An 11,589-nucleotide genomic window follows, 5' to 3' on the forward strand; every position below is an offset into this window, starting at 1 on the left:
GTGGCCTGCTTTCCACGCGGCCATTTGTGAACTAACTCGGAGGTTGACTGGGACTACAACTCGACTCAATGGCCAGCACAACCACACTCACCCCTCTGACGCAAATCGCCTGGGCTCAAGACAAACCATCACTGCGCATCCCGTAAAGCATCTATACCTACCTGAAACTATATACAGGACCACTGGCGGTCGATCGCCCGACCATGTAGATCTTGCCAACGCTGTGGCGACATTGAGAAGAACTCAACAAAATGCTGGTCCAATAAGCAGATCGCGGCAATGGCTCGGTGCCAATACTACAACCGACTGTGTAGTTATGGGCAAACCACCAGCCTCAAATCGGGACAAAACCAGACACGACAGTTTCAACCGCTGCTTCGAGCCTACACCAATCCGGCTCTGTGTTATGATTTTAACGATCGACTACCACACCGATGGCTATTTCTGCCCTGTCTGTCCCAGTGGCCACAAATTCACCACCATCCATTTTTACTGCATCAAACACAAGTAGTAAGGTTAAACGCAGTAAAACGGTTGCGACAGCCGAATCTGTGTGAAGTGTCCTCCAGGATTGTACAAACTTTACTTCTGAATCTCACAGTAAAAGTACAGCGGTAGTCTATCGGTCACATGTGACAGAGAAAATCGAGGCTATGGAAGCTAGTAGATTTTTATGAATATATACACCATACTCATTTCTGCTGGCAAGCTCTCACTTGTTACATCGTGCCATGGGCTAACTAGTTGTGAGTCAGGTTTCATATCTTTCATATATTGTAAAGACTACTGATCACATGCTACTTCAAAGTTAGTACCGTATAGATAGTCTTTGAAGTGTTGTAGAGCAGTAACTATGCCTAGTAGTTCTTGTTTCACTGTAGGATACGCTCGTTAACTCTTACTCAAACTCTTTGAGTAGAGCATGACATATCGTGGTTTACCTTCAACCATTTGGTATAAGACTCCGCCTACCACCATATTAGATGCATCGGTAGCTACTTGGAATGGATTCACTGGACACTCCATGGCAGATGCTTCCTTCACTTTCTGTTTTAGAAGCTTAAATGCGTCATCGCATTCTTTTGTCCATAGCTCGCCCAATTTGCCTTTATGACATCTTAGATTGGAAAAAGGTTTCATATATCTATCCCTTTATCGGATATTAAGTAGCCTAACAATTCTATTCTGTTTACTGCAAATTGACACTTCTTTATATATACTTTAAACCGCGCCTTGTTGAGTCGGTCAAGTACTATCTTCGTTATGTGTTTATGTTCTGCAGCGGTATTCGTATATATGACTATATCGTCAGTATATACTTGTACACAATCCGTTAAATCTGCGAACAGTTACATCATAACTTGTTGAAAGAACGAGGGTAGCATATGTAATCCAAAAAGGTGCCCCTGTCTGAAGTGATACTTCACCACACTCCACTGAAAGCTAAAATACTTTCTGTGTTCTTAATATATTTTCATCTGGTGATAATATTGCGTTAAATCTATCTTTGAGAAGAATTTAGCTCCGTCTAGCTTTCTTAACAGTTCTTAATACGTAGTAAGTGAAAACTGTGTGTTGGAATTATTTTGTTTAATGCTGACATGTCCAAACACACTCTACATTTACGCAAAGACTCGTCTGAATTATATTGGTCCACCGCTAACAGTGGTACGTTAACCGGTATTGGTGCATAACTGACCTCTATGACCCCGTCTTCGAGCCATTGTTTCGCCTGGGCAGTAACCCGCTCGTTATGTTTTCTAGAAACATAATTTGTTGTTGGACACTTCAATTTTGTAAAATCTGCTTGCTCTAAGTTCAGACTTACGTATCCTTTATTGAATTTAAATATAGCCCAGTCTGTTATTTTCAGATGTCTATTCTGCACCAACAATTACATTAATGTATCCATTATGCCCGGAAATAGTGTCTTCACTTTATTTGAAGGTGCTTCTGGAGTATAGAATGTTTTTATCAGGTTCAATATTATTTGGTAGTCCTGATTTCACTATACCTAGTGGCAACAAGTCTGACATTCCTAGTATGATGTCGTACTGCGGGCTCATTTCAAGTATTACCGCTTCTGTCTTAATTTGTCGATAGTCAGCTAAGACTACTGTAAGGTCTTTTGCTAGTTGCGTACAAGAAATTTCTTCTAGATTTGCTACTACTACCGTGGATATTATCCCTACCGTGGAGTCGAACTTTTTAGTTTCTCTGTCTGTAATTAATGTATGTCGTGTGCTCATATCAGTAGTCTGTGCACCGGGATCAACTAACGCGTTAACCTTTATCCCATTTAAATATACAGGGAGTATGACTCTTTCGTCTTTCTCCGGTTCTATACGGCCTATAGTAGACATCATGTACCGTCAACATTTCTTCTCGGCAGGTACTGTGTCGAAAGTCTTAGCGGACTTACAATCATTTTGATGATGTCCTCCGGTACTCTTGCATTCCTTGCAGTCCTTGCGAAGAGGGCATTTTTCAGTGTGTAGGCAACTGTATTCCCCACTCGCTATTTGATGGATCACTTTCCTGGAGTCGGCGTTGGCGCAACGCAACTGGTGAAGGAAGTCTTGTCCCCGTTCTTGCTGTCCCTTTTGTTTTGATTATTGTCCTATTTTTCCTGGTTTTGGTTGTGACGCTTCTGTCCACGGCCTCCTCTAGAATTATCTGCTCCTTTAGGGATAATATTATTCATTTCAACAAAACAAAAAAGATAAGTTACAATGTATGTATGTTATAATGTACGAACAAATGGTATGGCTCTCATAACCGTTGTGGTGGTTCGGGAAAGATCGATGGGAAGAAGTGGTCAGTAAATTCCCGTTTGAAGCTTGGGCCAAGTGAGTCGACGATGGAGAATATGCGCTGAGTCAATTCGGGCCGGTGCGGACAAAACACTGATACCATCGAATGTGCAATGTATTCGCTTGCTGACCTACTAAGTAGCGTACCCACCTCTGTGATACGGATCGGGTCTACGCCGTGTAGTGCCGTGGAATGGGTTGGTGCAGGTGCGAAATACCGAGTAGGACCAGATTATCAGTCATAATTCGGTCGAGGAGCGAGGATGGGGGTGAGTCAATGCCGCACCAGACCACGGATGCATTCGGTATGTGCTGGCTGGCCTGGATCGGAAGTATCATAGGCGGGACCAACAAGCGCGATAATTTGGTTTGAACCGAAATTTGGAAGTAGTACTTCAAGAGCGTGATTAGCCGGGGTATGGGGAACATCTGTTGATGTGTCAGAGACGGGTGAGGGTACGGTGGTTCTTCTACATGCTGAAGAAAAGATCCAAGGTGTTCGTGGAGGGTTCAGATACCGTGGAAGTCGAGGCACTCCTGTAATTGCTGGAGGAGGTCAGGGCCAATGGGGCAGTTTCGGGCTTACCAGGATGCGTCGAATCAGTTGTTGGATGCAGGTAAAGTGGCTGGTGGTGAACTTGTGGTTACCCGGGCAGGCAGGGCAGAGACAGCCGTCGGTGCGGTAGTCGAGCAATGTGAACATGTACGTATTCGTTACAATCATAGCACAGAGCCGGATTGGTGTAGACTCGAGGCAGCCGTTGAAGCTGTCGTGTCTGGCTTTGTTTCGGTTCGAGGTTAGCGGCTTACATAACTAGTTGGTAGTAGTATTGGCGCCGGGCCATTGCCACGATCTCCTTGTTGGACCAGCGTTTTGTTGAGTTCTTCCTGATGTCGTCACAGTGTTGGCGGAGGGCTACATGGTCGGGTGTACGCCCGCGTGGTGTTGTGTACAGTTTTCAGGTGAGCATAAATACTGTACGGGAGGCGCATTGATGGTTTGTCGCGGGCCCAGGCGGGTTGCGACAGAGAGGTGAGTGGATTTCTGCTGGCCATTGAGTCGAGTTGTATTCCCAGGCAACCTCCGAGGTAGTTCGCGAATGGTCGCGCGGGGAGCAGGCCACAAAAGTGGAGTAAGTTTGTTTGATGTTTGGGAAACCGAGGGTATTTAGTGCCAGTGATGATGGCTGCTGCTTGGATGAGTGCTGAGTTAAAGCGCTCGAACAGGGGGTCCAACGCATCCTTCCATATAGGTGGAGCCGAGGCAATAATGTTCAGGCCATATGTAGCCGTGGATAGGATGAATGTTTTGAACAGCACCAGTCGGTTGCGGGGGTGTCGCCAGCTGAAGCCATGGAAGCCATAAGGGCGGAAAGAGACGATACCCAGAGACAATGCTGCAACCAGGGATTTCATATGTCTGGCGAGGTTGATCCCTGGTATTCCGTGAGAGAGTGGGAACCCCAGATATTTGAAGTGTTTCGGTTTGGCATGTGTGGGCGCCATCCTCAGGGGGAGAGGGTCCCAGAATTTTTTTGTGCGACTACTCGTTTGTGGGAGTAGTGCTCAGTGTAAATGTGACGCTCAATTACTGTCGTCACACAACTAAAATATTGGGCCCAAGTGACGTCAGTCAATAATACTCTGTCATTTGGGGGAGCAATATCTCGGGTCAATCTGGACTTACTTTGAGTGTTGAGTTGAGTCTACACACGTTTCTGGTCATCAGGCTTCAGGTGATGATGTGTGGCGACTATAATCAACAAGTCCAAACTGATATAGTCACTATCCGTTCCTGCCTTGAACTTATGTAACATATCCTGTACCTTTGCATAGTTATGTACGGTAGTACTAGGTGCCGGTTCAGCAATCAACATGTCAAGAAATGGGGGTACTGGTGTCAGGCAAGCCACTATCACTACTGCGTCTGCCCATACATTCCAGTCCTTTGTAGCCAATTCCCAAAGGTATTCCTTGTTTATGTTGAGGCGCTTGTATGCGTCAGACTTCGGATTTATGGATATTAGCAACACGTCTGTATACGCTGCCTGCTTGTAGCGACTGTTTAACCATAAGTCATGTGCGGTCTTGAGGTCGTCGAGGGCATTACTAGTACTCGTCCAGTCGATTAAATCTTTCCCGCCGTCCTTAGACTCAGTCGTAATCTTCTCTAGTTTGGTGTGCATTGGCGCCTCGTCGTTTTTTCGAACTCTTACAAATTCGTCGTAATGCGCCTGATACTTCTTAAGCGCTTCTTGAGCTATCTTATAGTCGCTCTCGTATTGGTTAGGTGTTCTTACTGCCTCTTCAGAACTGTCTATTGCGAGTGTCATTCTATACTTGTGTATGGCTGAAGTATAGTATGTATACAAGTCCACAGCCTTCTTACAATCGTCTTCGATCTCGAACTTATAGTCCGAAGCCAATACGGTGTCACGATATTTCCAATACCGTTTCTCGTGCGACAGCTTAGCTATAGGTTTTTGTAACTTCATCTTATCTAGTTAGTTTTACCTCAAGAGCTACGTCTAGGTCAGACATAGAATAGATAGATAGAGTACATCTCTAAAAGGTGAGTAATGGGGTAGTACAAAAGTGGGTGAAGACAGATAGTCGGTGTCAGTATTAAAGAGGCCCCAAATAGCCCAACACCTTCTTAACACACCACTAGAGGCACACTAATACAATTTTACAGCTCAAGTGAATTGAAATTCACAAAGCAAATATTTCACATATTAATTTATAAAATACAAAACACGCTCAGTGTGCGCACATAGTATAGTTAGAGACGCAACTTATACGTCACAAATACCTAAGTAGTCCAAGAATGATCTGGCAGCTGCCAAACGCGTACAGGGTAAGACGGTGTACGTACGCTGGTACCATATGAGCCAAATATACACCCAAGCACGTTTTGGAAATAGGTTTAAGGATGTTTGGACAGTTGTAACAGTTCATTCAGCAACAAAAGTTTTATCAACGACAAGGCGAATGAATGTGCATAAGATCAAAGTGAAAGTTGATGGATTTGTGGATGCGGTGGGTGTTCCCTATAGCAAAGTGAAGGACCAGAGTCCTCAGTTATTAACGTTGGACCCGCCGATTGAAGATGAGGATCCTGCAGCTCCACGTAAATTGATTTGTGGCCCTCCACGTGACAATATTTCAAATATTATTTCTGAACGTGCATCGTTGCGCTTAATCCAGTTATCCAACCAACACCACAACAAAACCCAGTACAGACACTACAAAGCCCGTTCGCCAGCAATGGTCCGTTGCAACTATATCTAGATTTAAATCCAACGTCACTTATATTACCAACACCCGCTAACAATCAAGTAGCACAATCTGGGGCAGTTGCGTCTTCAACGACACCTCATGCAGCAACGACTACATCAACTGTATCAGCGCACGGGGTAGAATGGAAGTGGAATAACGTAGAGGTAGATGAGCGGACAGAATGAATTGTAAAATGGGAATTCATTTCTAACAACGAAACATTCAGGCCGGAAGATGGTGTCGCGCACGATACATTACAAGTGTTTGACAACTATGTGCGGATTATTCTAGCCTCACAAAAAGCAAAGACACTAAATATAATTTTTCTCTGACACCAGGCGTCGTTCGTGAATTTTAGATCACGTACAAACTGTTGGCGGAGCGATGCATTAGATCACGAGATGCACCCAGCATTAAACTTTGGTAGATGGATAGAGAGACGAAGATTTGATTGCATACATTCACATCTGAAATTTGCAGAAGAGACAACAGATAGTCTAAACCCGATGAGCCAGACACATAGGTGGTCAAAAGTCAAAGGCTTCGTCAAAGCCATAAATGATCATAAAGATCATACTATAAGCTGCGGAAGTGATATCTGTATCGACGAAAGCATGTCCAGATGGTATGGAATAGGGGGATCGTGGCTGTACGGAGGTCTTCCACATTATGTTGCCCTGGATCGCAAGCCAGAGAATAGCTGCGAAATCTGGACTACGTGTTGCGGTAGTGAGCAGTTTCGTAAAACCACTTTGCCTGCATCAACAAGTGGTAAGATTGAATGCAGTAAACCAGTTCAGACAGCCGAATCTGTGTGCAGCATCGTCCGGGATTGTACAAACTTTATTTCTGAGTCTCACAGTAAAAGTCCAGCGGTAGTTTATCGGTCACATGTGACAGAGGAAATCGAGGCTATGGAAGTTAGTAGACTTTTACGAAGATATACACCATACTCATTTCTGCTGGCAAGCACAGCTCTCACTTGTTACATGGAAATCTTCAGGTTTGTACAGAAGTATACGATTATTGAACAGTCCATTTTCGTTTTGCCGTGTGAGTGAACCTTGTTTTCTTCAGAACACAGTAATGCACTCCCATCGGACTGTATCTTGACTGGTGCCGAATCCGCTCAAGCAGCTGTGTTATAAACTATATTTAGAGCACACATATATGGAAATGACTCAGAAGGCACTGTCGGAGTCAAAATAAGGGAGAGAAAAGTACATTCAGACTACCAAACTCGAAAATCGGTGATGGCATTACATCTCGATGAGACATACTAAACCATCGCACTCATTCACGAGTAAAACTTATTTTTCGGGCCGACTCGCAATGATCCATCGACACTCGCCAACCATATTCAAATATTCTTACTATCGTCTGTCGGGGCTTGCTATTGTCTGTCGGGGGTAAGAAAATATCAATGAACCTTATAAGCCGGCCGGTAGCTAAGATGACTGGCATTCAATTACACGGGTATCTATTAGAGGCACTAAATAAGTGTGCAGGTACTTCTTTCTCGTCCGTACCTGTGGTTGTAACTATTTGTACTGCCCGATACTACTTTTATATCGCCTGGTCAACATCTGGCTTTGCCCCGACAGCGTCTGCCAGTATCTAGAGAGACCGGAATGACAGAGAAAAGATGTTTGCGAGTTTTTTTTTGTTTAATTCACATTGTTAAATTCATACGCAATTACATGCTGAGAAAAACCATGTCTTTGATTAACCGGAGCTTCGTCTGTCAGATGGTTGTGTCTTAACAGCTGGGAAGTGTAGTCTGAAACCTGTGCGTGCATTATGCACCAAATACAAGGATAAACTAGTGTCTGACATTTGAATCAGTTGCACTACTGTATGGCCGAGCAACTTAGAGTGACAACAGGTTGTCGCGGCACTGCCGCTCTCCTCAGACGAATTAAGTCTAGCTCAATGAAAGGAATTCGGAGTGCAAGAGCAATGAACGTATATATTTTTAGGGAAATACTCTTAATGTACATGGCCTACATGGGAAAGTCACTAAATGTACATACAAATTTACGAGTACGTTTTCTATTACCCAATCAAATTCTCTAAATGCGAGCTTCAATTCTTTTCTCAAATTCATTGGTCTTAATGAAAAACTGAGAGTACATATAAAGACTTCTTATGTACATTTAGTGACTTTCCAGTGCTGTAAATGTTTTGATGACAACAGGGTTCGACACCACTTCGGAACCTTTTCATAATACAAGGGTTCAACACCAGTTCGGTATTTTACATGGCCGCGTGTTTTATAGTGAATTTGATTTTTCAAAACCAGTCTGTGAAGAATCCTCCACGACAAACAATTACACTCATACTAGTATTTTTTTAAATACATGGCATAAACCTCTTCCACTGCAGACTAAAACTTGGAAAACTCAATAGTCTGTTTTTTAGCAATGGGTTTGCGGGCTAACGGTCGCGACCAGCAAAAAGCCAACTGTGACTTTCGTTTGACATCTGTTCACTTGATGTACTCGAAAGTTCATATCCAGCTGGATACCTCTCTCGTGTGACAGGCCTATATAAACGTACGGACTGTCTTTTATATGCTTCACTTTACTAGATTGAAACTACAAACAATATAAGACAAATAAACTAAGTCAGATTTAATCCGCCCACTTGAGTCGTACCAGTTAGGCTTTACAATTTGTCTTCTTGTTGCTTGATCTTTACTTTTATAAAGGTTCCTTCGATTGCCGCTATGGGTCGCAACGACAACTTCAATAATAACACAAAGCCCAAGAACAATGCTACTTATGTGCTCCGCTTCGACCCTGAAAGTCTTGTTGTTCCATGGGTCTGCAAGATTTATGCTTATGTTGAGGACACCCCTTTTCGCAAGCTTGATGACCAATACACTACATCTGGCCGGAGTGTCAAAATAAATGCACTGATGAAATACGTTGATCAGTCATCGTGGCACATTATTGGGCCATGATTAATACCGTCCACTGCTCCTCAAGAATATAGCTGTATAGGTATTGACAAGTTGGTCCCATGGTTAACATCTTTTTTAAGCCTGGCTATGATTTTCGTGTCTACTTCTTATGTGCCCCAATAGTTCGTGGTCCTGATGGCAACAGCCATTATCAAAACTCATGAAATCATTACATGTCCGAATTGCCATTATCCTCGGCCACCGTTGTAAACTGATAATTCAGCAGTCCGCTATGTACAGTTGAACCCCGTTTGCTCGTCTGCATTTAGAAGCTAAGGCTTTTCTTCCTGAAACACATCTGCGATCATTATCTTCGGATCTCTGATCAACTCTTCTTAATGCACGTGACATCTCCCGCGCTTTCAAAGCAGCAAAGTCAGTTTCTCATCCTCCCAATGGAGATGTGTGATATCCATAATCATCAACATTATAATACAAGGGCTCAACACCAGTTCGGTATTTTACATGGCCGCGTGTTTAATAGTGAATTTGATTTTTCAAAACCAGTCTGTGAAGAATCCTCCACGACAAACAATTACACTCATACTTGTATTTTTTAAAACACATGGCATAAACCCCTTCCACTACAGACTAAAACCCACTAGATCGAAAATACTATGGAAAAATCAACAGTCGGTTTTTTAGCAATGTTTTTACGGGCTAACGGTCGCGACCAGCAAAAAGCCGACCGTGACTTTCGTGTGACATCTGTTCACTTGATGCACTCGAAAGTTCATATCCAGCTGGATACCTCTCTTGTGTGACAGGCCTATTTAAACGTACGGACTGTATTTGGTAAGCTTCACTTTACTAGATTGAAACTACAGTCTTCTCGTCCACCGAGGCCCGTTGGTCCCTTTCGGTGGTCTTGTTTTTCTGATCGTTAGGTCGATATAGATTGCCATGACTCTTGCAATTCCTCAAGGAGAACTCAAAAGGTTGGTATGATGTATTTATTTGTCTGGGATGTTTATCAGGAGTCCCAGACACCTGAACGCCCTGAGATTTTTCATCCTGATTCTCGTACCAAGGCTTGGTGCTCTTCATAATTTGCCGGCCAAACCTAAAACTATCACCGATGACATGCTTATTTTTAGCCTCAACGAAGGTACCGACCGTGACTGTCGTTCAGTTCATGCCCTTTGGTGCCAGTTGTAAACAACCCTTTTTACATGGATCGTCTCTACAAGCTCTTCCGCTATGGCGCAGTCATCATCATTTGATTGCTGATGATTTCTTTATTTGCTTGGACAACCTTGAAAAGGTATCCTTCTATACCTTGCATAATTATGCAGATTTCTCTTATGCTGCTGCCGCTGTGGAATAATCATGGCCTCTTTAGGTTTCTAAGTTCTCTCCCCAATGACCGTCAAGACTGTGGTGACCATCGCCCTTGCAATCAAGACCGTGATCGTGACCGCCAAGACTACTCTCGTGTGTGTGGACAAAAAGAATCGTACGGAAGTTATGGTGGCTGGTCTTGAGACCGCGATGACAATCGCAACATGCGCAACCGTGACAACATTTCTAAGGTTTTCCGTTCATTCCCCTCTACTCCTGCCGTTTCTGATGTTACATTTTTAATGTTCGATGGGTATTACAAGTTTCAAACTATTTAAATAAACTAAGATACATTTTAAGGCGGTTAGACTTTAGCAGTGTTATCTTGTGTAAGAATGATCGGGACTACCTCTTGGTAATTGCCTTAATATCCTCGATCACACAGGACGTACCTCTATCTGTTCTTTATTGAATTTTATTCACTAAAAGTACTAAGTGTCTATGACCACATGCCTAAGTTGTAAATAGATATAAGAACGTAAGTCACTTTGATACTTTAGCTATCATAAATAGAGTTCCATCTGAAGAAAAGATAGAAAAAGAAAAAGACTTATTGATTGAATTTTGAAGAATAGCGGGAGGACCAAGAAGTAAAAATTTAGTTTGTAATATCCTACATCTACCGATGTCTCAAATTGAACCAAGTAAATGAGTCAAACCAATTGCTCATGCTATTGGAACCATCAAAGTGAATTGAGAACACTTTGTAAATATTGGAGGAGGAAAATTGTATTAAAATATTTAAATACAAATAAAAACCAATGTTTTATCTCACTTGGTCTTGAATCTTTCCTTTAATACTTTTCTTGTTATGTGCTAAACTGACGGTGGCACTATTCCAAATCTGGTGAACAAATCGCTTGCTATTTCTGAGGGCTTGGTTATTGTTGACATACCACCCGTGTACATGTATATACTTTTGGGGGTTGTAGTCTCACCCCACCGACCCAGCAGATCACCACATCTATATTAATAGATATTTAAGATGATGATCTTCATAAGACACTAAATCTATGAGACGGCTGAAAGAATTCAAATACGAATCTTCACAGGTATGTAGCTTTTACGATATCACGCATAAAGATCAAAAAGTACCAGTAAGTTGCTAATATCATATGTATCTATGAATAGAATTTGTCTGCGGAATTCGTCTTTAACCTTGAATATTTTATGTCATAGTACACAATAGGG

At 42.8% G+C, this 11,589-nt stretch overlaps 3 protein-coding genes across 3 annotated transcripts; 2 read left to right on the top strand and 1 right to left on the bottom strand.

Moving 5' to 3' along the window:
- Positions 1-68: 68 nt before the first annotated feature.
- On the top strand, positions 69-511 carry SARC_01426 (hypothetical protein; the record flags this gene model as incomplete). Its single annotated transcript, XM_014304847.1, has 2 exons — positions 69-142; positions 178-511. 2 exons carry the CDS (start codon positions 69-71, stop codon positions 509-511), a joined length of 408 nt encoding a protein of 135 aa, XP_014160322.1.
- A 4,008-nt stretch (positions 512-4,519) lies between these two features.
- On the bottom strand, positions 4,520-5,308 carry SARC_01427 (hypothetical protein; the record flags this gene model as incomplete). Its single annotated transcript, XM_014304848.1, has 1 exon — positions 4,520-5,308. The coding sequence occupies one exon, from the start codon at positions 5,306-5,308 to the stop codon at positions 4,520-4,522; it is 789 nt and encodes a 262-aa protein (XP_014160323.1).
- A 496-nt stretch (positions 5,309-5,804) lies between these two features.
- SARC_01428 (hypothetical protein) lies at positions 5,805-6,277 on the top strand (the record flags this gene model as incomplete). The annotated part of the gene is made up of 2 exons (XM_014304849.1): positions 5,805-5,943; positions 6,021-6,277. 2 exons carry the CDS (start codon positions 5,805-5,807, stop codon positions 6,275-6,277), a joined length of 396 nt encoding a protein of 131 aa, XP_014160324.1.
- Between the last annotated feature and the right edge of the window lie 5,312 nt (positions 6,278-11,589).

The sequence above is a fragment of the Sphaeroforma arctica genome (genome assembly GCF_001186125.1).
Source record: "Sphaeroforma arctica JP610 unplaced genomic scaffold supercont1.56, whole genome shotgun sequence".
Taxonomy (NCBI): Eukaryota; class Ichthyosporea; order Ichthyophonida; genus Sphaeroforma; species Sphaeroforma arctica.